This window comes from Thermobia domestica, chromosome 8 (assembly GCF_964235325.1).
Source record: "Thermobia domestica chromosome 8, izTheDome1.hap1.1, whole genome shotgun sequence".
Classification (NCBI taxonomy): domain Eukaryota; kingdom Metazoa; phylum Arthropoda; class Insecta; order Zygentoma; family Lepismatidae; genus Thermobia; species Thermobia domestica.
The window spans coordinates 278,165,630-278,193,481 of record NC_137461.1 but is presented as its reverse complement, the minus strand read 5'-3'; the positions used below and the strand labels follow the sequence as shown (position 1 = coordinate 278,193,481).

Genomic DNA, 27,852 nt, shown 5'->3' with positions numbered 1-27,852 from the left:
ACATATATTTATTGTGACACATCCCATTTTACTCCTCCTCTGTTTTTTTTTCCCCTCCTTCTAAATATCACTTCAACTAACATTGGCATATCATAATCGATATTTCGTTTTGTGAATCCCTTAAGAATTTTTGTATCTATTGTAGATAGTGAAATTATAGAACTATTGATACGACAGATACCAAACAACCAACACAGAGTAATATATTACCAGCTGAATCTGCGCTCCCTGCACAGCGCATCATTCATATATAAGCACGAATCTTGTTGTCATTCCTTACAACATTGTACATGTCCCTTTACAGACACAAGTGAAAGAAGTCTTGAAAAAATTGCCAAGGCGTATCATAAAAGGGAGACTTTTTTTTTCGATTCTTCTTTCAACATCTCGCACCGTTTGCAAGATTTGAGCCTACTTCCGGTTGGAGTTTCTAATTCATGTATGATCAATATTTTCTTTCTTCTTGCATGCAGTATGTAATAAGCAAATACATTACACACAGAATTAATTATGTCACTGATAAATGGTGTTCATTGGGCAAAACACTCCAAACAATCAAGATTCTTCTTAGAATGGAGAAATGGTTATTATTCGTTTTTCATCATCATTTGGCCATGAAACAAACGCCTAAGAGGTATACTAACCCGTATAACTCGTAGCTTTGGAATATGCGTTACTTTTTAAAATGTCAACACTTCCAATGCATCCCTAAAAATCTAATAATGAAATAATGGCCATTTTTTAAATATTCAATCAGAACTAAACAATCTACACAAATTTTGGAATAAATCAGTGAAAACGGCATCTTTCTAGAGCCTATAGTTCCCGATTACTTTGTCGAAAAAACTGGCCACAAACATATGAACTTTTCTTGACTACAAACATATAAGCCTAGCATTTTAACATATAGATTGCAATGACAATTACGAATTAACTCATTTCTCGATCCCACCTCAATCTTCAAAGATGGGCGCTTTCTTCCTCTGGTTACTCTCTAGGAGATGCACGTCCACATTATTTTCAATTCGTTTACTTACCACTTTTCAGAAGCGTACGAAAAAACTCGAACTAGAGAGGGATTGAGTTTATTTTCAATTTGTACTAAAATACGAGGCACGTCCAGAAACTTACTTTCCCAAAGACCTTGAACAGAAAGAAACCAACATAATTAAAGGGAAACATTTACTGTACGAGATACAGAATGTATGTAACTATTTTTCAACATATCCACCACTGGGATTCAGACATTTGTCATATCGTGATACCAACTTGTCTATACTTGTGCCATAGAACTCGGCCGCTTGAGACTGCAACAACTGTTTGATAACCTCTTCCGCTTCTCCGTCATTCTGAAAATGCCGACTTAACAGGAATCTCTTGAGATTAAGAACAGATGTAATCGCTCGGAGCGAGGTTCGGGCTATACAGTGGATGATCCAAAATGTTCCAGCCGAAATGCTGCAGGTGATCTGTTGTCTGCTGAGCTGTGTGTGGGCGGGCAACGCACCATTTGCTTGCTCATGACATTAGGGTCATAGACCTGGCACAGTTGACGATAGATTTCAACCGACGGTATGCCCTGTGCTTTCAAAAAATTTTATCACTGCTCGCACTTTACACGCGGCAAGAGCTGGAATAGGAATGTCCATCTTCAGCCACTACCACGACACTACTGGGAGCACTAAGGAAGTTTCGCTGGCGTATGCGGCATGCTAGAACCTTACTCTCTTACATGCACGCAATCGCTTCGCGCAACATACAATTTCCTAGCTATGAGACGCATGGGAGAGTTACTTTCTAGATGCGCCTCGTATCTTTTCTTAATGAAATAAACTTTGATTTCTATTACATTTGTTATTACATTTAATTATAAATCCTAATTACTAGCTCTCTATCTTGAATTAAGTGTCTCAAAATAATTTTGAAACAACGTCTGTTTTGATCCTAAAGCTAGACTTTAAAATTCCAAATAACTCTAAACATATACAGACTATATTATAAAGCATTGTTAATTTAGGTAAAATTATTGATAATGAAAAATATACCTTGAGGTTTCGCATCTACTTCATGGGATTCGCCGTGATCAGGAAGAACAAATGCAGTTAAAATAGCCGCCAGAAAGAGGGCAGATCCTAGTACTGCAAATGGCGTTGTGTATCCTCCCATCTGTAGAGAACATAGAAATACACATTATTAAGAGCCTGACATAGTAAAAATAATACAAAATTTACATTTTTCTTTTGCTTGTTCTTCATGAGTGAAAGGAGATAATGCAACGCAAATTACCACAATCACAGACAATATTATTCTACAACAGAAAATATGAAGAATTTTCAGTGTCGCCATCCATAGAAGTTATAATGTTGCCAGAATAACATTTGCAACAAAATCTAAGTTAAGACGGTGACGAAAGGAATAAACGTCCGAGGATCCACGACATGAGGTGGATCAGTCATCTGTCCCACCATTATTCTGTCCACCATAGCGCCTATACAGCATTTCCGTACGTAATATTCACAATTGTCTTCATAACTATTCATGAATGTGTGTAGTCTTCAACCCACTGCAGTTCCGTAACGATTGAAAATCGGACATATGTTCAGACTTTTCGGTTTACTTTCACATGTAGAATTACCTCAAAAATTATGTGACATTCCTCGTGAATCACCCTGTATAGTACCTTTATTCACCATTGACTAACAATTGTTTAACACTTTTTTTTTTATTATTTTATTAAATTTATTTGACAATTTGCCATTTATATTGCAAATAAAATGGTACGGTTGTCTAACATGAAATCGCCTATTTTCACACTAAGTTTCCCCATTAGTGAATAATTGTTAAAGCTCTAATATTCCTACAATAAATGCCAAGTAAAACACACACTAAATAAAGCCAGTTCAAAAATAAATTTGTCGAAAATATAAAACTTTTTCCAAATAAACCTGATTTTAGAAGATAATTTTTAAGTAAGTCTGTTATCATGAGGTCATCTTTAATTTGCTAAAAGCAATCATTAGCTTCTTGACACTATTATCAGTGACCTCAGACTTTAAGATGTCTTAGAAGGCACAGCAGCCAGGTGTAACACACCGATTGTGATAAGATTGCACAGACATAAAGAACATAAAAAAAGAAGCGACTCATATTTTTTTATGTCGGCCAACAAGCGCACTGAAAGGGTCTAATAGGAGCTTAAAAATGGGGTCAAATGAGATTATGTGGAATATAGCGAGAACTAGAAAAGATTTCGGAAAAGGTTAAATGTACTGAACACTACCCATAGTCGACACAAGGCAATGAGGTAGAACGCACCCATGAGAAGAGAGCAGAACATCCGAAAATGAACCAGTCACGTGTACAACATTGTTATAATGTGTTACGGAAATGAGCGAAAAGCGTGATAAGGAGCAAGAACAAAGAAGAAACAAAAACAAAAAATACATGTTTTTGCTTTGGGTGCATACATCATCTATATGCGAGAAAAACGCAGATTTATCTCAATGCACGAAGATGGGATAACACGCACAAGGGATGCAAACGCCGTTCGTATAGGTGGTCAGCAAGACAGTGCTGCGCAGTTGGGTTGCATATATCGGGTAATGGGAACAAAAATTCATAGCAAAGTAGAATGTAATAGCAGGTGCTCCACATACGTAAGATAAACAGCAACATTAATATCAGTACCACACATGAGTATCAACATTATATCACTACGAAAATACGCGTACAACATAACAGTAATAGTAACAATTTTGTTTTTGTGTTACTACTGCCTACACACATTTTCGTTTCCAACATCAATCTCATCGTTGTTCTCATCACGCGATATATGCAACCCACCGCGCAGTTCTGTCTCGCTGGCTGTCTATATGAACGTTGTTTGCATCCTTCCTGCGTGTTATCCCATCTTCGGGCATTGAGATAAATCTGCGTCTCTTCCGCATACGGGCAACATACGCACCTAAAGCAAAAACACGTATTTTCTGTTTTCGTTTCTTCTTTTTTCCTGCTCCTTATCACCCTTTTCGTTCATTTCCGTAACACATTGTGACAACGTTGTACACTTATTGGTTCAATTTCGGATGTTCCGCTCTCTTCTCATGGGTGCGTTCTAACTCATTGAATTGCGTCGACTATGGGTAGTATTTCGTACATTTAAACTTTTGTTATATCTCTTCTCGTTCTCGCTGTATTGCACATAATCTCATTTTGACCCCATTTTTATGCCCCTATTTGACCCTTTCAATGTCCTTGTTGGCCGATATAAAAAAAATACGTGTCGCTTCTTTTTCAATGTTCTTTATGTCTGTGCAATCTTATCACAATCGGCATGTTACACCTGGGTACCCTGCCCTGTTAGTAGGGTACGAGTGTTAACTTTGTTGAAAATACCAAAGAGTAAATTCAAAAATAATTTTTCATTCTTAGACTTAGGGAAGAATATTTCGGACAACATATAAATTGTCTTCTTCATCAGGGAAAAAATCACAAAATGGATTGTGTCATACAATGAATTGATCATAAAAATTGAAAACAAAGAATGAATATAAATATAATTCCTCCTTATGTTATTATCTAATTAATACTAAAATTAATTATTAATTTATTTTTATAGATTGATTCCATTAGTTGGTAGGAAGTTAACCATAATTCTGATAGCCATCCAGTGTAAGACGCCATGATGAATTGATATGAGAAACGACCCATACTGAGGAAATAATTTAATTTCTAGAGAAAAGTTTATCTATGTTGTTGATAAAGCAAACATTTGAATAATAACTGATTAAGGGTACCGATGCCTGTCGCGCCAAGAATGATAAGTATTCCCTTTGGGTATTTGGAATAACATGGTTGGTGTAAGTGAAGTTCTAAATAACATTCTTATCTGTAGTAAGTATTAATTTCTATTCTGAACCAAATAGTGATACAATCCCTTGGTTTAAGGTGATGAGATCTTACTATATCCCAGTAAAATTTACTAGAGCTGCGTCTGTTGTTCTGTTGCCATCGTGATAATTCAACTGAGAGATGACCTTCTAACACGTCATACTTTTTATTTTCCCATATAAAGTATATCTTTACTTACCATACGTGTAGCACGTGCATTTGCACTGGGAGGCAGGTTTCGAGGGGCAGAAAAATCTGTGAAATTATATTATTTATATAAAAAAAAAAATTCTTGTTGAAAATAGACTTCATGATGATGATAGTTAATTTTACTACGCTGACCTTCTATTTGAATACTATTATGCAGTCATAACTCATGTTTTGGTCGCATTAGTTTAAGGTCACATGGACAGTACTAAGGCAAATGAGAGAAAAAAAATGCCAGCATGAATTGCTTGATTGTTGTCAAATACAAGAACTCAATTCTCTAACAGTAACGGACACCTGTTCCATTTAATTAGTTATCACAGTTTTGATATGGAAACTAGTCTTGTCTTTGTCAGAAGAAGTTAAGAAGTTCCTTATCATCGAAGATGGAAACATTTTTTTTAAAATTTTTTAAGAGATGTAGAAGGAAAATCAAGAAATTAAAGAGCTAGTTGCACTGGAATTGCAAACAGATATATTGAGATTGAAGCTCGATATTGAATTCTATAAAAAGGATTACCATCTTTGCTCTGCAGGTGTGTGTGCTTTATCTTTCACTAACATAATTAGATTATTATTTAAACAAGAAATAAACAGACAAAATGAAATTATATTTGTAGTGTTTAGGCCTTTCTGAGTGCGAATTGTTTTCCTCTCTCTTCGTTGTTCGTGATGGAGTAGCATAATTGTTGCTTTTAACATATCCTCCTGACACCCTGCGTAGAGCCGGCTCTACAAAACAACGATATTTGCCCGTTCGTTTCTGCGGATATCTCGAGCTTTGCTGAGTTGAAACCTTTTGTAGGGTAACTTCTGCACTTCAAATTTTGCTTCGGCCGACAAACAATAGCAGAAGCGCCTTATGTTGTGCAATTGGACAGCAGTTAAGATTTTTCCTGCTTTATGTACTCGATTTCCTCTGGACGTCAGGAGGACATGTTTTTTCTGGAGAGTGACAAATGATGGCATTGGAAGGGGTGCCAAATTGCCTAGGGCCGGCCCTGCTTACAAAACAGGTGTTACATATCTAACAGATTTGTTAAAGTGAAAATAAGTGCTCATGGTGCTATTTGTAATTTCCATTTGAAGCTCTCGTGAAGTTTAAATATAGAATTCCCTGTTTTCGATATGTTTACAATTCATTTTAGAAGACAAATATATTTGATTTACCTGATAGAGTGCTCCTCCAACCGTTGGACCCACTATCAAACCTAGGCCAAAAAATGTTTCTAAGGATGCCTGTAAAAATAAACAGAATATTTGTTAAATTGGTCCTATTACTTTGTATTAACATTTTCAGGAATACAAGCTTATTTAGGACTACATTAGTATATATTTACATTGTGAATAAAGTAAATTTAATGATTCCAATTTATAAAATATAAATATTAAACTTCTAATATCAAAATATTTCTGTATTTAGCCTACATGCTGTCAATATACAATTAATACATTTGTATGATTTGTATGTATCAGAAATACACAGTTTCAGTAATAGACCTAAATGCTACAGCATATTCCAGATACAAAACGCCAAAAAACTTAAAAGCAATGTTTTCTCTATCTGTCATGGTTAATGTCAGGAGTGCAATGCTGCGTATACCCATCCAATAGTCCATTGTAAACACATTTTGTATTTACGAAAGAAGGAGAGTATACGATATATATTTGAAGCTGCTCAAGAGTATACTTATCAGAAAATCCCAGCATTACACTACTGATTAGTATAATCAGTATATACAGTGAACCTTACAAGTTCTTTCTGTTTGATGATATTTTCTTAAATAACTTTACAATGGAAAGACAATTTGAGTACAATTTCAATAAATTAAAGAGAGTCATTTTCTGTACTTTCAGGTATACAACTGTTATTCCCAAAATAAATTTTAACTAAGCGGAAAGAACTTTTGTCGCTAACTGTACATATGTAGATTTTATTTTCTTTTTCCTTAAGGTCAAACTGAATATTTCTAGCCTACAACTCGAAATAAAATGAAATAGAAGGTACGGACCACGGCACTAAACCTTCTTGCTCTAATTCTTTAAACTAAATCATGTTGTGCTGCAGTTATTAATGAAAATTTTTCTTGTGAAATACGAATAAAATTATAAGGCGTTTTCGGAAAACATCCCCTGAAGACAAAACTCACCACCAAAAGTAAATTACTTCTTCTAGATTTTTACCTAAGAAATTATTTATGCCACATGTTACGGTTATTAGTGAAATTTATAAAATAACTTAATCGCAAGACTGGTATTTTACAGAACTATCTAAAAACCAATCCAAACAAACAAAAAACTTTAAAGATTAAATTACCTCCTATGGATATTCTCATGGAAGTGATTCATGCAGCATTGCAACATTACATGAATAATAGTGAAACATTATATTTACGAAATGTGACCAAAAATCGCATGGGTCGTTTCTGAGAAAGTAGTCTTAAAGGATTATAATTACATGGGCGCATGGGGGGATATTCAAAATTAAAAAAAATTAAAAAAAAATGGCTACTTACCAATGAATCCTCCCTTGGAAAGTTTAAACGCTTTTTTGACGTTTTGGAACTCTCAGCTGGTTCCTTCCTCAGTTGCAAGGTAAAAAGGATTAAAACGGAAAGCAGATAAAAAGGAGTAAAACCAGGAACATATACCACTATATAAAAGTAACGTACAAAAAAGGTCCTGAGAAGAACGGAGCAGAGTGAAAAAAACAATGAACACGGTGTCTATGTTGTGCCACTATTGCCAGATCCAAAGTATGCATCAAAGGTAGGTACTCAAGTTCGATCAATGTTGCCAGTATCAAGGTTCAATGCAGGTTTGTATTTTTGAATAAAGAACAATTCTTTAATTTCCCGTTGTTTTTTTTTTTTTTTTATTTTTATTTATTTATTTATTTATTTTGCTGAACCTATTACCTTAACCTGTTTTATATTATGTGAATGTTGTTTTAGATGAAGTGTTAAACGCGACATGTCTTCTTCTTGTGTCTTTTTTGATTGTCTAACATGTTCCTTCACACGCGTGTTAATATTGTGTTTAGTTTGGCCAATGTATGAGGAATCACATTCGCAATGAACGCAGTAAATACCTGCCTTATTTAATGGATCGATAAAATAGCTTTTAAATCCAGTGAGATGTTTTTGTAAACTTTTTGGGGGAATACTTAAAGCAGATATGTTATGCTTTGCAAGAATGCGTTGATTTTTTGTTGAAAGTTGTGGAAAATAAGGAATTCCAATCCAAGTTTTTGCTTCTTTGGAAGTTTCTTCTTTATTCAGTTCATTCTTTTTTCACTCTGCTCTGTTCATCTCAGGATCTTTTTTGTACGTTACTTTTATATAGTGGTATGTATTCCTGGTTTTACTCCTTTTTATCTCCTTTCCGTTTTAATCCTTTTTACCTTGCCACTGAGGAAGGAAACAGCTGAGAGTTCCGAAACGTCAAAATCTTTAAATTTTTCAAGGAAGGATTCATTGGTAAGTAGAGAATTTTTTGTTAATTTAGTCTTAAAGGAATTTACCCACGAGTAAACTATGCTTCGTATATATATTTCAGTGGCGGTCGGTGACTTATGGAATGAGGGAAGCAACGGTTAAGGTACCAAATACTACAAACAACTGAAATATTTTATAATGCTACTCACCTGTCGCTTAAATCTTTCCATCCTTTCTTGCCAAATTCTTCAATTACCTGACCATAAAATTCACTATATAAATTAAATTTTAGGTTTATTCTTTCTTTCTTGAAAAACTCTTGAATCAACCGCTTATAAAATCCACTACCTCACTTAAATTTTAAATCTATTCCGCTCCCTATCTTGTCAAACTCTTTAATCACTCGATTATAAAACTTATTATCACTTTCAGCTTGTTGCAATTTCACCAGCTTTCTTTCAATAGATGTCAAAGATAGGTCAGACAGTCTCTCTTAATGTTGAATATTTCTGCAGAATGTGTGAATTCGTCTAAGTGCAGGAAATGAGCGTTCGGCTGTAGAACTTGTATCTGGAATTGTGGCAATCAGACTACAAAGTTTATAGAGTTCCTTGAAAGGAGACGAACACAGTCCAGTCCTTTTCAAATAGATACGAAGTTTTGGATTACTGGATGTTCTTTTCATCAAGCAACTGAAGAAATGTCAATGTTCACAAATTACTGAATCTAAGCTCAATCTGGCTGCATATGTCATCACATATTTCACAATATAAACGACGACAATGTGTTTTCATATCACTACCGTCATTTGTGCAACGTCTTTTCCTGAGAGGGCCTACCTTTGCGTCATAATTGTTCCATACTGAATCAAAATTACTTCCTTTGTTTTTCAGAATTTCCTCAGTTTCCTGTAATTTTTTAATGCAGTAATTTATAACAAGTGACTTGGTCTGGAGTACGTCGTAGAGGGAGACCGTTAAACAACATATTTCGCTGAACGTTACTAGCAAGAAGTTAAAGTCAGAAAGCACAGAATCAAATCCCCGGGTTTCATGATATATAAGTAGCTTTATCCCATTCTTGTGGATTATCCAAAATAGTATAGAACAGATTCTTCAACTCATTTCTGTGCTCTACCATTGTTTCGATAAGCCTTGAATTGTAATTACATCTAGTGGGACACACTTTGTGAAAGTTGCCATCCGTTTTGTGGAATTTGAACAGAAAGAAACAAAACTACTGTTATGAAAAGATTTTACATTCTTTGATAGCCGGCACTGACTGGGACTCTGAAGAGTACTAAATTAAGCCGGTGTGCTAAACAATGAATAAACAATGCATCAGGATACTTATCCCTAACTTTATTTTGAAGGCCATTCATTTCGCCGGACATTACTGCAGCACCGTCATAACACTGAGCGACTAGCTTGGAACCATTATCATAATTCTCGAGGGTTTGGAAAATGTGTTGTGCTAAAGGGAAGGGAATGATTGGCCAGTTTAGCGTCAACGCGAGTCAGTGAGGATTGCAGGATGGGGGAAACACAAGATTGTACGTACATGTTAGAAACTTCAAAAAGGGCGATCATTTAATTCCTGTAGTTTTCAAGATGAAAAAGAAATAATTTCACAAGAACTATATACATCCGATCTGCAACATGTACTACAAACGAAAACAAAACGATGTATTCGTCATTTTAAAAGCAACAGTACGAAAAGACAGACTGGTGATTTGGTTGTAGGAAAATTTCAAAATTGTACTGCTGGCCTTGTCTGTTATTTTCAAATGAAAGAGACACTTGGAATCAATCAGGATTTGATGATACGAACAATTTGTTGAAAGCCCTGCAACGTCATCAGCAATTACAAAATTATATTCGATCGCAAATCTCTCTCACAACTTTCGCCTCAGTACGAATCGACTTTCAACTAAACCAGCAACTTAAGCAAGAGACTGTAACGAGCAGGTGAAGAATAACAGGAAAGTTGTACGACGAGTGATTGATGAAGTTATGTTCTTGGCTGGTCAAGAACTTAGTTTCAGAGGCTACTTGGAAGATAAAAACTTTGTTAACATTGAGAACTATAGAATTACTTCAGTTATTACGAACCATTTTCAAATTGCTACAGTGTTTTCGGGACTGTCAAAACATACAAAATGACCTGATTCAAAGCACTGCCACTGTCATGCCCGATGGAGAAGTTGTTGAACGATTTCTGGGCTTTACAAATGTCAGCTCAAATCGTACTGCTTACTATTTCTTCAATAAATGACAGGACTGTAGAAGAATTTTTATTATGTTATTGTTATTATTTATTTATTTACTTCTTTATTTTCCTTACAGACTCAATTCCATATATTAGAGTATACTATATGAAATCTCATTTATATGCTTTTTATTTTCATTGTATTGTATTGTATTGTATTTATTTCGTCCTTTTTTCATACACTTAGCACTGTATTGCAATGCATATGAAGTGGACAGGTCATTTTTATATAAACACAAAAGTAAAAAGAACAATAATAATGAAAATTACACACACTAGGTTACTAATTAAACATTACACCTTACATCTTATCCATTACATTTTGCATGATATTATTAAAAATAAAGTAAGAGTAATTATTACTTGCAGTGTATGTAGAAATCCTTGAACATATATCAAATGCTAAAAACAAGCAACGACAGTGGTTACTGTAGATAATGTAGTTTTTTTTTTTTTTTTTTTTTTTTTTTTTTTTTTTTTTTGTTAGCAATTCATGTATTCCTCTATCGAGTAAAAGCAGTGTTTTAGTAAAATATTTCTGTAGTTCTTTTTTAAATTTAGCAACAGATTTTTTAGTCTTTATATCTTTGGGAAGTTTATTGTATAGCATGATACCCGCGTATTTACACCCTTTTTCATATAATACGGTTCTGTTGTTCTACAATGGAAAAGTTTTGTTTGTTTCTTGTATCATGATCATGTTTTTCTTCTACCCGCGTAAGAACACCTTCTAAATGTCTCTTTACAAATATCAGTAGATTTAAAATGTACAAACAAGGTACTGGGAGTATACGAAATTTTTTAAATATTGGTTTGCAGTGATCTTTTGGTTTAGCAGCCGCCATCATTCTTATTATTCGTTTCTGTATTGTATAAATTACCTTGGCTTTGTGTGTATTTCCCCAAAATATAATGCCATATGTTAAATTTGACTCGAATAATCCAAAGTAAATCGTTTTTAAAGTAGACTCTTTTAAAACATTTTTGAGTACTTTAATTGCGAAATAAATTTGATTTAATTTTTTATCAAGTTTAGTTATTTGTACATCCCAGGAGAGATTTTTATCTATCCAGATTCCTAAGAACTTAGTGGAGTTCACATAGTCTATTCCGTTATTTTCAATTGAAATATTAACAGGCTGCGTATGTTTGTTGCGGATATGATGAAAATTGATTGCTTGTGTCTTTTCAATGTTTAATTTAAGCTTATTTTCTTTAATCCACTGAGATAGTTTATGAAGGATTTCATTTGCATTACCTTCAACGTCCTCATTTGTGTTCCCTTTTACTATGATATTAGCATCGTCTGCATAAAGGGGTAGTTCTGCTGGAGCAATATTACATGGTAGATCGTTAATGTATATCAAAAACAATAATGGACCTAATACGGATCCCTGTGGCACTCCACATGATATTTCTTGTTTTCCTGATGTGTAGTATGTAGTTTGGTTTGTATCTTTGTTACTGTATGTAATTTCTACTACTTGCTGCCGATTTTCCAGATACGATTTAAACCATTACTTTGAGGAACATGCACCCATTTCTTTGAATCATTTACATATCCCAACATTTTCGTTCCAGTATCGAGCCTTTGAAGCGGAAGATCTTGTGCTAGCTCATAGTTGTATCATCACACGCTAAGATTGGGCCCATGTCTCAGTCTTGGTTCTGAAGAGAGAAGTTGAAACTCCAATCGTCCGAGTCATTTTGTGCACCAGTGGCGTCGCGGACCCCCTGGCTACGTCCCACGGATCCCTACTTTGAGAACCACTGTTCTAGTACACGGCAGAGCATAAACATGAGACAAACTTTCTTTTCGTGGTTTATCAGAGCGCTAAAGGCAGATTGGCTAACGAACATCTCACAAATATGAATTTCATTTTTCATATAACTTAATAGTGATGTGATGCCTTTACTATGTGGCAAGGGAGAAACAAAAAGATCAACCAAAATCGATGATTCTGTGGGGGCATATTTTATCATATTTAGGCATAACCAATTTTGTGATTTTACGACACATTTTCTTAGTTTTCTCGTAAAACGAACTAATGAAGACAGCAGTAAGCAAGTCTACAGCAAAGTGCATTATAGGGATGCTCAAACTCCTTAACTTTTCAGATGTTTAGATAAATTTAGCGTACTGTGCATTCAAAGACAAGTCAATAATAAAAGGGTGAAATCAACTTACTTCCAACAAAATATATACTGGCCTTCTTATCCTATATTGTTCTGGTTACAGTACTGAATGCAAGTGAAACTTGAATCTGGAGTACATTGTTCTCAACAGATCCAATGAAACGAAATCTTTGAGTTTTACGTCTCACGATTATGCCGGATAGGCTAAAGGAGACAGTGATGATGAGAAACGAATGAAATGATGGAATAAAGAAAGTGTGAGGAAATGGGAGAACTCCGAGAAAACCCACAAGCACGGTGTTTCTCCACTACAAAGTCCACTTGGCGCGAGCTGGGATCGAACCAGGGACCCCACGTACCAGAGGTGAACGCTTTACCACTGAGTCACCGCGGTCCTGAATTGATCCAATAATCTTCAGGTAATTTTCGAAGAAAAATAATGAGGCTAAATAATTTGTTTGTAAAACGTTAATAAGAAATAAGTGATGTATGAAATATATATATATATATATATATATATATATATATATATGCTTCCAAATCGTACTCTGTAATCAGTGAATTTACCTTTATTATAATTCTGTATCAGTCTTTCATTATAAATCTTAATGCAAAATCTAAATTGTGTCAACGAATTAAATTTCATTGAATTAGTCCGAAATTTATAATTCCTAGAAGCTGTATATGAGGTTTATCATAGTTCCTACTTGACAGTCTATACACATTAATCTGGTGCGACTGAAATATTGTTTTAATCGGGCAAAAACCACCACTGCCGAACCTAGAAGGTAAAAAGTGGAGTGGCCAACCAGAACTTAGACTATGACAGGTATATCATGAGTTTAGTATAAACTTTCAAAAATATATAAATACTAGCTTAGATCATTTTTGTCACTCAAAAAACTAGGGGTGCCTATACCCCCCGGCCCCAGGCTAGATCCGCCACTGAAAACAGCCCTGTGTAATGCAAGAAATGCATTGACCTAAAGTATCACGTACGACGTCACATACTCTGTACATGTTCTGAAAACAGGCTGGAGGTGCTTGGTCAGTCATTAGACTGTACGTTGTTAAATAGGGTCGTGTGAAAAAACAGCATGGGGAAAAAACACCGTCGCGACTGATTTGTCTTTTATGAGTTGAAATTGGGGTGTTCGAACCGCGGAAAACACCAACATGATCACCATTCAGATTAGTAGTGTTGAATAAGCGTACATTGTAAAATATGCCGTAAGGCTACCAACCAACAATATGTTCTTATGAAATCCGAAGGGGTACTGTGGAAGCGGACTCTCGAAAAAGTATTTGAGAAATTACAAAAGAGCTAGACATGTAACACATCTCTATAATTCGAGTGCTACGCGCAATCGGTGAGTAAAGGAGTTCGGCAGATGAGTACCGGTCAACAAGGATCTCAATTTGCCTCATGCAGTACTTTGAGAGTACGAAATATCCGGAAAGATTTGAGGCATCGGAATATCGTTTTCGATTCAAAATGGATCTCACAGACAGCAGACAGAGCTTGAATCATAATGACGTACAGGCTAGTTTCCAAAACTGCATCTCCACTCGCAGGTATTCGTTGATGAGTCGAAGTTCAGAGTCCCTTCCAGCACCGAGGCTATATAAGAGTGGACCTGTAGTTAACGGTGGTATCCAAATTTCCAACCAAAAATGAAATGAAATGAAATCTTTGAGTTTTACGTCCCACGATTATGCCGGTTAGGCTAAAGGACATTATGATGATGAGTAATAAATGAAGAAAGTGGGAGGAAACGGGAGAACCCCGAGGAAACCCACGCACACGGTATTTGTCCACTACAAAGTCCACTTGGCGGGGGCTGGGATCGAACACGGGACCCCAAGCACCAGAGGTGAACGCTCTACCACTGAGTCACCGCGGACACAAACTTCCAATTAGGAATTGAACCTAGGACCAAGAATGCCCATCAGGGGGAAAGGTGAGGCGCTGCCCCCCCCCCTCTAGAGGAAATTGTACTTGGGAAGATCAAAAACCCAATAGATGTTTTAAGAATAGTTACAGCAAAATTTGAGCCTACATTTGAAATGTCGCTTATACTTCCCCCCTGGAAACCACAACATGGGTGCCCTTACCTATGCACCAAGGCGCACGCCTTAACCACTAGACCAGCGAGGAGGTTTCCCCATATGATCATGGTACGTTAGTATATAATGTGGGTGTGTGTAAGCCGCCGTCTCTCTCTCTCTCGAGGCAATACATCACACTGGTGAATCGTTCTAAAAGCTATGAAATGCATCTGGAACGTATCCGCAAGGAACGCGCATTGTGGCCTTGTGATGCACAATAATGAAAGCACAGATTGTACCTCAAAGGACAGCGCAGACTTTCCATCAGTTGCAGATTGGAATCATTCTTCACTCATTTCTTCTACTGACAACTACCTATTCCGGTATCTAAATCCCTTCTTGACAGGGAAGAATCTTCCTAATGACCAGCAGGTGCAACGTAGGGTTAAGGACGGCGATTTAGCATTGACTTCGTTGTTCAAGCGATGTTAGAAATATGAGGCTGCAGATTATTATTATTAGTAGTAGTAGTAGTAGTAGTATTAGTATTGTTATTTGTAGGGATCTGAAAGTTTCCCCTACACGGCATTCGTACAATTCAATTGCACCAACTCAATACTTAAGAATGAAAACTCCACAAAAAAAGAACTATACGAAGGTTCTAGAATAATAACTCATTTACTCATTAAGAAAGAAAGGTAAGGATCTGCTCTTAAGTGCGGACACAACTGCTATTAAAATTATCAAAATAAGTAAAGTAAACATCAAAATGAAAATCTTTCAGTTTAACGTCCCACGATTATCCCCTTTAAAGTACGGGAGATGATGATCAAGACAAGTGAATGATAATGGAATTGGTAGAATGGGTAAGTGGGAGGAAACGGGAGTACAGAGAGAAAACCCACGAACATGATGTGCACCACACACTTACTTATCCAGGGATCGAAGCGGGGACCTCACACACCAAAGGTAAACGGTATTACAGTCACCGTGCCCCTAAGAACCACTATGTGACATTTTTGTCGAAAATCAGTTATGTCGTGCAAATAAACCTGAAAGCTGTTATCCCTTATAACGTGGTAAGTTAATATTCAATTGTTTCGCCACAACAATGAAAAATTATAGATTCAAATTATGGCTTAAGATTCTCATCATGTACGTATTGATTAATGTATACAAATCCTCTATGTGCTTTAAAGACACAAAAGGTGCTACGGAAACACAAAAATAGTAATATAATATTGCTGAAGCAAGCTACAACAATGTCCAGTGCATAATATACGCAAAACCAATTTTATTACATTTTTCAAGTGTTTCCGTATATATTTTGAAAACTTTGACTTCGAAATGTTTTTTGCTTCTCCTGAAAACTTGTGATTTCTTCGAGCCGCAGCAACCATATGGTAGATTTGTTTTTCAATATTCTGCATACACCATCATTTGACAATTCTTGCAATTATCAAATTACGAAACCCATTAAAGTTACTCCTGTGGGTATATCGTAGGGTGACCAAATCGTCAACTAGAAAAAACGGGACAACTTTTTACTTTTGGATAGGTTACTCCCCTAAATATATATTTTTGCCTCTCCATTCTCTATCTTTCTCTTTCTCTGTATCTCACGAAAAAAGGGACAAATTTACACTTTTTCGTTTTAAAACCTATTGAAAAGGTTGTGGAATTAATTAAATAACAAGTAACTATCAGCAACTAACAAAAAATGAAATTTTGAAAACATTACTAAAATATATATGAAACATTTATCAATATCTGTCACTCAACAAAATATGTCACCGGCAGAATTTAAACAAACTACTCTCAGCATCTGTTTCCAACTCCCTTTATTTTCTTTTTCTTACTTTTAAGCATTATTTCACTTTTGTTTCCCTTTCGTCAATGAAAGAACGTTATATCTTAATCAAATCATGGAAACAGTGTATTGTACTGATGACAGCCCCTCAATATTCCACCGCCCGAAACAGAGAGTAAAATCAGGTTACATTTGTTCTTCATAACACTTTCAGTCCCTTGCACTGTCGTCTGCGGAGTGGGGAGGCCTAGGAGGGAAAACAGTGCAGCCACCATATCCAATATCACAAACGTCGTAATGACGTTCCTTAGTAATTAGACATACTCCAGTATAATTACATAGGTAGGTAATAATAATATAAATTAGAAAATTTTAGATTGGGAAGTTTTTTTGTACCCAATGTACGTAAATACGGGACATTTTAGCGTCCCGGGAAAATTTTTCGGGACACCGGGAATGGCAGTGAAAAAACGGGGCAATCCCGTTTTTACGGGACGGTTGGTCACCCTAGTATATCGCAATTTCATTCTCGCAGATTTGCATTAAGAACATCCAACCTTGACCTTAAGACGTTTACTAGTAGCGTCTCGGCTGTGACCTTCAGTTAAACGGAAATTCAGATTTGACCGTTTATCTTAAATTTAATCAGTCACGTTTCAAGAAATTATGGTCTTAGTCTGGTATTATTCCATTTCTTCCACATATGATCAAGTAATAAGGCTTGAAATGGATCAACAAGTAAAACATGATGTTTGCATTACGTAATTGGCTATTAGTTATGACGTAATGCAACGAAGACAAAATTCAAATCGCTGTATTAGTGAATGGAGACAGTTAGCACTCTTACAGCACTGCTTAAGATTCTTGTTAGTTCTATGCTGCTGAAATAAAGATTGTTTTTGGACTGCCATTCAAGTATTATTTGATTTTATTCATAATGAAGATTACTTATATTCTAGAGGTTTATTATGTGACTACAGACTTAATGATGTTTCAAGGGACGATGTTATTAACCTCAAAGCATGGAGTTTATGAATGCCAGAACTTTGAAACATGATAGAATGAAAACTGTAACTGATAATGTTATAAATACAATTTAATCGACACCTGGAAATGGAAACACGTTAGATGCTTGGGTTGACAACGGTCAGGTGGTGACCTCAACACCAAGCTGTTGTTGGTAGTGTGTAGGATACTACGTGAAAAGCAGCAGAATGGCAGTATGCAATAAGTTGAATTGAGTTGATTTTAATGTCCCATTTAGCAGCAAGGCTATATGAGACGTGGATCTACTGATTAACGTGGAATCCGAACCACATAAGCACCGTCGGGATTCGAACTTGGGTCTTCCACGCCAAAGGCACGTGCGCTAATGCTAACCATTTAGCCACAAAGGAACACGGCAATGTGCAGTGAATTAAATAGACGGTGATTGTGTAAAATGGGCAACCTCTCTGACTTCCATAGAGGGCATATTTCTGGTGCACGGTTATGTAGCGTGCGTGACAAAAGTGGCAAGTACGTTGCGCGTGTCCAAGGTGATGACAGCCTACACAATTCACGACAAAATCATATCGGCAAACAGGAACAGTGGTTGGAAAAAGCCTCTCAGTGCAAGGCCGGTTCTAGACATTTCTTAAGTGTAAGCAAACAACACTAATTTTAGCGCCCCCACCTAAATTATAATAGAAGAGTAAAAAGTTGAAATGAACAGGCACTCAGGATCTCTCTTTGGGTCCGAAGATTTTTTCGGAATGGGCTAAAAAATGCAAATAATTTTGTATATTTGCCCCCTCAAATTGTGCTAATTTTCTTAAAACTTAAAAGTTGTGGGGGATCCAGAGTCTTGAACCACTTCTGTCGGTGCATCCTGAACACACGTAACTAATAATCAAAACTCCATTTTGCGTTAAGACTACTACCAAATATTTAAAAGTATCGGTCCATCTAAATTAAATAAGAGAAAACGCATTGATAATGGTTGTTACACTTATAATACAACGAGCTGTAACGTATGATTGATAGTGAGAGTTCTGAAAAATAGAAGTGTTATTTGTAATCCTTTCGATTAGAGTTTCAATTTCGATTACAGTTACTCCGAGTTATATACGCACAATACTGTGTGAAAACTAATTGTACTCGAACAAATTTTGAAATATATTAAATTTAACTCAGACCCGTAACCGAAGAGTACGTATCCATTCCATTTTAACAATTAAATTACTGCAATGAAGTAAGATAAACTTTATGTTAGAAACTTCTATCGATTTGCAAATGCTTCGTTATCAGAAACTGGTATTGACAACTCCCCAACCTCATCATTTGTTTAATTATCACTTTCAAAATTTGCAGTGAAACAAGTGACAAAATTACGACATACAGCAGCATAAAGAGTTATAAATTAAAATAAAGCAGTATTGTACTTACAAAAGTAGTGGCCACGTTGTCGGGGAACTCCTTGGCAATTATAGCAAAACTTGCTGTCAGAAAGGCTGCATTCCCCATCGCTTCCACAATCCGTATCAGGAAAGAGAGAATAATGAAAGGATAATGGCCGTCTACTTTGTCCAGCAACCTATGACAAAAGAAAGTACAATTTTTAAAATCATAAATTCAAACATTGGTCATTGCGCATGTACAGAGATTCACTGCATCAACGGGTACTAGGTCAAATGGATTAGGAGGATTGAAGTTAACAGTGAGCATGGGCGCCCAAAGGGGAAGGCAGGGTGGGGCTCAGGCCCCCCCTCTGGCTCTCAAAAATATATACGTAATATAGCAAATCACGTATATTAAATACCAGATATACCATACGTAATATAGCAAGCATGGAGATGGCCCCTCGATAGAAAATTTTCTTCGGGCGCCAATGACAGTGACTCACAGTCTTCTGTCAAGAAAGTGACTTATTGTGGTCAAAAAAATGTCTTCAGTTTGTAAAGTTCTTATCAAGGTTAAGGGTCATTTTTTTCACTGAACGGAAACATACTCAAGAAATTTGTCTCACTGGGAACAAGATCACATACTTTAATTTCTTTATATGAGTAATGATGTTTACTTTACACCCCAGTCCAATAAACTGGGTTTTGCATGGATACATGTTTCTTTTTTTTTAATTCTAAAAAAAAAAACAGTATTGTGCTCAGACTTTTGACATTGATTGTATATGCACCATTATCATTGAATAATCAATTATTGTAATTCATCTCTTGTAATTTTTGAGCCTGAAGAGCAGAATCTAGGGCGTTATACTTAAATATTTTGTAGACAACATTTAAATAAAGAAATAAACAGATCTGAAACAATAAAATAAATTTTACAAGGAATAAAAGTCAGTTTTCTTTCATTTTCTGGAACTACGATAGAGCAATGCACTATGAGGACAACCGAATCTACAAATTCCGGTTTAACTAGAGCGACAAGGGCACTTTTAGCACTTCCGGTTTCAACACAAAGATTGAACCTATGCACTAAATATGTATCAAAACATATTTCACGCTTTCTTACGTTAACATTGAAACCGGAAGATTGGCAACTTCTGGTTTCAATAGAGGGAAAAAAATATTTCCGGTTTGAATGCAAGAATAAAGCTACCAAAGATACAATTCCTGAACAGCATATGACCCACTGCGACCCACCATCCACCATGACCCACTGCGACCCACCGACTCACTCTGACCTACCGACCCACTCTGCTCACTGCATTATAGATAGTATCTTCTGAAGACTGGTCAATTTGTCTTCGTTTTACTTTCAAGACCTTCATTTCCCTTCCTTTTACATTTGTTTCTGTCTACTTGTTTACCTGAGGTGAGTATATCTAAGTTGAAAAAGAACTTCAAGTACTTTTGGATATTGATATTTGTAATTCTAATAATAACAATAGGACTTACACTACTACTTGGCTTTCGTGGCACACAACCTGTGAGTTTGTAGAGGAGCTAAGTACTGGAAAAAATACATTTTTGATTCTCTGCAATATATAAATTATTACATAACAAATTGAGTTTAACTATGTGCCTGATCATCTCGGCCAAACTGCGAAGTCAAATAAAATGACTTTTGGTATATAGTTAGGCCTTAATCCAAACTGGAATCTTATATCGCTTTCATTATAATACATATCCTAATGAGTTAGTGGGGATCCGAATTTTTGCGAAAAAAAAAAAAATGAGTATCTCGCAAACCGTTAAACTTGCGGAGCTGAAATTCAGTGTATTAACTCTTTATTGGATATAAACAGAATGTGTCCTAGCAGTTTTTAAAATTCTTCCTTATGGGGGGGGGGGACTTTTTATATGTGCAAAATTTGTAATGTAAAAATGATCGAAAACGATCGATTTTGGTTGAGAAGAAAAAAATTAGAAAAATTATTAATTCAGAAACGAAAAACATAGTGTTTCTCTTCATATATCCATTCCTTGCTCAACCCATAAAGTTGAGAAAAATAAACATAAAATTTGTACTGTGAGCTTAACTATACGAAAATTTTAAGTTTGAACTGTACGCATAATTATATGGAAAACTTTACACTTTTTTCCCCTTTACGTTGATCTACTTACCATGATTTGCGACTTTCAAATTTTGTCTTTTTGCCACTGGAAAGTATCGATAATTCAACAAGGAAATAATTATACTATGATAATTCAATTGAAATTCATCGTAATTTGGCCCATGACAAACACTAGTGTGGTAATTGAAGGGGGAATGGGGGCAAACTCCCAGGCAGCTCTGAACACTTCCCCGGAACCTCGTCCCCGTTTTTCTTTCTACGAGGGGGAACTTGGTAACGACATCAAACCTTGATGTGTAATTACAAAAATTAAATTTATAAACAAATAAGAAATCATCAGTTTATCATGTTTTAATTGATAATGCGCAAGATTCCCTACTGAAGGTGTGGTAGATCAAGTTTCTGTTCTCCATGAGCCGATATGGCCAACTGACATGGTCGATATGGAAAAGATGTACGGTAATAGTGTGTTGATACTTCTCGCTGAGTATTTCAAAACTGATCAAGAAAAGTCAGTTATCAAATTTCCGGAGTTATAAGTCTGACGAATAGATTGTCGGTAAGGAGTTACAGACAGTATTACCAATTAGAAGTATTACCTATTTCCACGTCAGAGTGCTAACGGTGATTTTCCCTTATGAACTTACAGATGACTGATATTAGAAATAGACTAAGTCCTCAAACATTGTCTAACTTGTTGTTCATCAATGTTAATGGCCCACAGTTAGACAAGCTTAAAGTAGAAGAGCTAATTATTTCTTGGCTGAAAGATGGAGGATTTCGCTGCGGATGATTTACCACGAAAAAGTTCTAGATACCAACAGGAAACCTGATTTCAAATTTAAGGTGCCAAATTACGAGTTATGGAAAATGTATACTTGCATTACTAATAGCTTATTTGTGTTATTGAACTTTGTACCTAATTCTTAATAATTCTGTTCTTCGCTTTTTAAAAACTAGAAGGTAAACTACTTGGAATAAATATTCATAATAATTGCAATTAAACATATTGGTAACTTAAATTTAACGAGGTGTTTTGGTGATTACAGAAATTACAACTATGAGAATACTTTATGGAGATGCTCTCACAGAGGGTACCCGAGCACCTTTATACGCTATGAAAAACTGATTTTTCAAGTCTTTTGTGAGGAAAATACTGTGAACTGTGAAACAATAACCTTTTCCATATTCTACAGGGGTATTTTTCTGCAAATAAAGGTTTCTTTTGGAATGCGTTGAGAAATTGACACTTGCAAGAATACTCTCCTAGTGCAAGTATATTTTAGGAACACAGCATCTCCCCCCCCCCCCACCTCGAAGTGCTTCAATTTCCACACTAACGAACACTTTACCATTTTATATCGTAAAGGTCAGATCTGCCGTAATTGTAACAGAGTGGTGCTTGAGCGATTGACCGTAGAAATTCAAACTCCGATTACTGATAATGTCACAGCCTTGTTTTATTACAAGCGTAAACTCTAGTCAGTAGAGAAGAGGCCGTAGATCATGTGTCAGAGTTGATGACCATATATTTTTGGTGGGTCAGAGTAGCTCATAGTGGGTGAGAGTAGTTTATAGTGGGTGATGGGTCACAGCGGGTCATGGTGGGTGATGGGATTGAGTGGGTGGCGGGTCATGGTGGGTCGTGGGTCACAATGGGTCAGTGAGTCAAGTTTTCGTTGACCCATGCCAACTTTGCGCCACTGCAGAAGAGAAAACGAGGAGCTAAACTTGACAGAAATTGAAAGAGATTAAGATAAAGTACTGTATAAAATCTAAATGTTAAACCCCACTTCGCTTGCCCCTAATGTTAAGATGACATGGTTGGTTTCTTTAGCAACTATCAATCTCCGCTTTTAACAATTATCATTTTTGTCTTTAAAAGAAGTTTTATTATTATTATTATTATTATTATTATTATTATTATTATTATTATTATTTGTCTGTCTTAAAATTTGACTTCAATCGTGTTTTAAAATTGAATATCTAAATAAGGACTAACTCATTGTAAACTTAATTTTCATGGTTCTTTCATTTTATAGTTGGAAGAGAATATGAATCAAATCAATCCTCTTGAAATTCTAGGACTTTTTTTTTTTTCTTATTTTCAATGAAAATGCATCTGTTTATAAGAGGGCTGAATAAGATACCTGTTGCTTTTGTAATCAAATTCCACAGTTATTATAAATATGTTCGGGCTCTGATGCGTTTCCCGTAGAGATTGTATTAGCTATTGAATTGCACATTAATATGACATTACTGCATGAATAGGGTAAGTACTCGTTCAATTCCAAATTCTGGCGCTGTTTTAGTAGTCAGGGTCATGAAGATATGTTGGAATTTATGACAGTTGTGTATAAATTTGCTTATACATTAACAGGTATGTTACTTATCTCAGTAAGATAGTATTTTAAAACATGTACAGCTTTTATAAATGTCATACTCAATTCTTCAGGCATATTTATATACATTTTCTGTACCTCTCCGTGCAGGGAGGAAAGCAGAGATGGAGTGGGACAGTGAATCCGGATCAAGATTTGTGAGTGGGTCAGTGAGTCAACAGGACGTGACCCACTGTGACTCACCACCCATTGTGACCCAACTCCCCGTTGACTCACCATGATCCACTCTGAATTACCTACCCCCCACAACCCACTCTGAACCACCTACCCACTTTGCTCAATGCATTGTAGATAGCACCTTCTGAACACTGGTGAATTTGTGTACGATTTACTTTTGTGGCTTCCATTTTCTTCCTTTTTCATTTGTTTTCACATACGTATCTGTGATGAGTATATCTAAGTGAAAAAAGAACTTCAGAGGCAATTTTGGATATTGATACTTGTAATTCTAATAATAGCAATAGGACTTACTACTTGACTCTTCAGACACAGTTGAATTTTACAGTTCTTTTCCTTTACGTTGCCCTTGATTTGAAACTCAAATTTCATCCTATTTTCGACTGAAAAGTATGTGTAATTCAACAAGGAAATAATTGTATATGACAACTGGATTGAAATTCATCATAATATGGAGAATGGAAAACACTTTACCATTTTATATCGTACGGTCAGATCTACTGGTATTGTAACAGAGTGCTGCTTGAGCGTTTGACTGTAGATATTGAAACTCCGATTAGTGATAATTTCACAGTCTTGTTTTATTACAAGTGTAAATTCTTTTGAGAGGAGGGCGTGGATCATGGGTCAGAGTTGATGAGAATGGGTTTTGGTGGGTCAGAGTGGGTCATGGTGGGTGGTGGATCGGAGTAGGTCAGCATGGGTCATGGTGGGTGATGGGTCAAGTTTTAATTACCATCCCATCTCTGCTTGGAAAGACAAAATTCACGTTTATCGGACTATGTTCGTGAGAGTACTGCGAAGAAAACTTGTTTTCATCTCCTATCAGTTTATCTAGAATAAACCATACAATAAAAGACACACGAATGTTTAAATCAAGACTTGAATATCAATTATAATTGTCTTTGTATAAAATATACTAATAAGTCTTGTTAAAGCAGAGTGATTATCTTACTTAAGCCGTGAACAACAAAATATTTGGCACAACAGCAAACGGTTATACGAAGCGAATAGCTTTGACCAACTTACTTTAAGATTTTCGTTGGCTATTCTTGTCAAATTACTTTGGACTTTCCATGAACCTGTCAATGCTATTTTCATGCGTAAATAATAATGTTTAAAACCTCATTACAACGGACGTACGGAAAATCCCCATGCACAGGGACACAAAAACAAACAAACAAAAAAAAAAAAAGAATAAAAAAATCAAATACAAAAAAGAAAAAAATCAATAGCACGTGATCATTTCTGTTTATTTGACAGATCTAAACCTATCTTAGATGCTAAACGGAGTTACCAGCACAAAAAGAGACAACTGGAATGCACATTCAAGTCAGGTGAATTTGTACGCAATGTATAATAATAAAAATAAAACTAAAAGAATGATTGTTCAGTTACAAAGCACGACTGGGGAAAATCCAGTATAAAGACTAGTTTTTTTTCTTCCCTTCTTTTATTTTTGTATTAGAAATACAGTGTTTAGTGGTTGACCACTAAATAATAATTGTCTCCTATTTAAAGAATTTCCTTCATCCGAGAAACGAATAAATATTAAAATAAATTATTTTTCTATGTTTACTACCCACTAAATGTCACGACAACCTATAGGAAGAATTCAGTCACGAACACCTTCAAGCAGAATGTTGTTTATAATTAGATTTTGTGGAAAATCCTGATTATTAGAGATCAATGTGGATAAAGATACCTGCAATTATCAGCACCAACATATTATATATATATATATATATATATATATATATATATATATATATATATACAGTAAAATCTGTCTTCAACGGACCCTTTATTAAACGGAAAACTGTCTTAAACGGAAATATTTCACGGTCCCATGAATTTTGGACAACAAAACATGTAAAACTCCCTTCATTAAGCGGAAACTGTGTTATGCGGACAACGGAAAGAAAAATAAACATTTAACGGAAAATTCTGAGTTCCGGACTACAGCGTTTAAAAGATGTTTAGACATTCTGTGAGACATATACCAGGGGCGGATCCAGGACCGACTTCTGGGGGGGGGGGCGGTGGGTTGTCATACTGCTACTTTTAAGGGCAACAAACTTTGGGATGGGTTTTATATATATATATATATATATATATATATATATATATATATATATATATATATATAAAATAAAGTTTCCCGATCCGCCCCCCCTGGATCCGCCCCTGACATATACATTACACTGTCTGCGATAAAATGTTCGTTTTTTTGTTAAATATTTCTGGACAGTGTTGACCTTCCCCAACCACTACTCATATTGACCTCCACAAATTGTCCTTAATCCCCGCAACTTAATCAAGAATCATACGGAATGTCGGAAAGAAGAAAACGAGATAGAGGAAGAAGAGGAATACGATACCGAGTTCCAAGAAGAGTGTAGAATAAATACATATCAAGATTCTCTCAGATGTTTAAAGGAACTGCAAAAATTTGCCTTACGGAAAAATAATTCTGATTCACTTAGTATAATTTCTCAGCCTAAAGTATATGCGGAAAGTCAAGCAGCCAAGCAGCAATGTACATAGAAAACCTTGCTTGGCTATTAGAAAAATAAAGAAAACGTGTGCATAGCATATTTTGTATTCATTTTATTTCTTTATTTATTTATTGCATTTATTCGTAGAAGAAAGAAGTACTGTAATCGAACAATGTACGTACAGCAATATATTTTCCTAGTATGCCCCTTTATAAGCATGTATTTTTTTTTTTTTTTTTTTTTTTTTTAAAGAAAGGAAAGGTCTACCTCCACTAAGCGGAAACCTGACTTTAACGGAAATTTTTGCAAGTCCCGCTCGATTCCGCTAAAGACAGGTTTCACTGTATATATATATATAGTGTGTGTTACAAAACGTGTCAAAATATTTTGGGAACAGCTTCTTTACATCTAAGTAAGAAAATAAGTTCATATGGATTTGTGCTCAAAAGTGGATAGTTTCGGAGTTATACGGTCCCGAAAACGTGAAACAAGTGAACTTTAAACTTGATAGCTCCACTATTATGGGACCTACCGTAGTCGGACCAACAGGGGCGTAAATAACACCCCGCATTGCGGGGGAGCCCCAAGCCATTAGGGGGCCCCAAATCGTGAAGTGGGACGTAGGAGAAGGGACCCCACTCCACATTGTTTGCGGGGAGTCCCTCCAAGCCTTTAGTTACGCCACTGCGGAGCAAGACATCACTGAAGAATTGGTATGTGTACTATCCAAATATCCATGTTTGAGAATACTGTACCAATTTTTAGAGAGGTAGGTGGAGAGTAATCAAGTACTTCTAAACAGTCCCTCTAAAAATGATTGTGCAAGTACCGAAGGTTCTGAAATATGGATATTTGGATAGTTTACATACTAGTTCCTCAGTGATGTCTTGACCCGACTCGATCGGTCCTATAGTAGTGGAATTCTGGACCCTTAAAGTCCATTTTTTCACGTTTTCGGGACTCTATAGCTACGAAATTACGCACTTCTGACCATGGGTCCATACGAACTTTTTTTCGTATTATGGTATCAGGAATCTATTCCCAAAATATTTTGACAATTTTTTCTGTAATATCCTGGATTTAATATATAGGTGAACAAAATTGCGAATGTAGATGAAGGGACAATTTTTCTGATCGTTCTGCAAACCACGCACATCCCTTTTGGGATTTTTAAGGTAAATTTTAGACTTTGAGCCAAGCAGCTACTGCTGTTTCATAGACTGAAAGTATTTGAGAACAAGATTCTGAGAAGAATATTCGGACCCAAGAGGAACGGGAATGGGGAATGGCGGAAACTTCATAACGAGGAACTACATAATTTATACGGTTTACCCAACATTGTCAGGGTCTAGGAGGCTTAGGTGGGCAGGTGATGTAGCTAAGATGGAAGAAAGTAGAAACGCTTTCATAGTCTTGACTGGAAGACCCATCGAAAAACGACCATTAGGAAGACCTAGGCGCAGAT

The 27,852-nt window shown here is 35.9% G+C and overlaps 1 protein-coding gene across 1 annotated transcript in view; it reads right to left on the bottom strand.

The window, feature by feature from the left end:
• The window catches only part of LOC145693648 (MFS-type transporter SLC18B1-like), a 121,992-nt gene that overhangs the window by 36,025 nt on the left and 58,115 nt on the right, over positions 1-27,852 (bottom strand). Inside the window, exons 4-6 of the mRNA XM_081769852.1 lie at positions 19,225-19,372; positions 6,268-6,336; positions 2,046-2,166 (exon numbers count right to left, since the gene is read on the bottom strand). Of these exons, the coding sequence (XP_081625978.1) occupies positions 2,046-2,166; positions 6,268-6,336; positions 19,225-19,372 (338 nt within the window). The remainder of the gene's footprint in view (positions 1-2,045; positions 2,167-6,267; positions 6,337-19,224; positions 19,373-27,852) is intronic.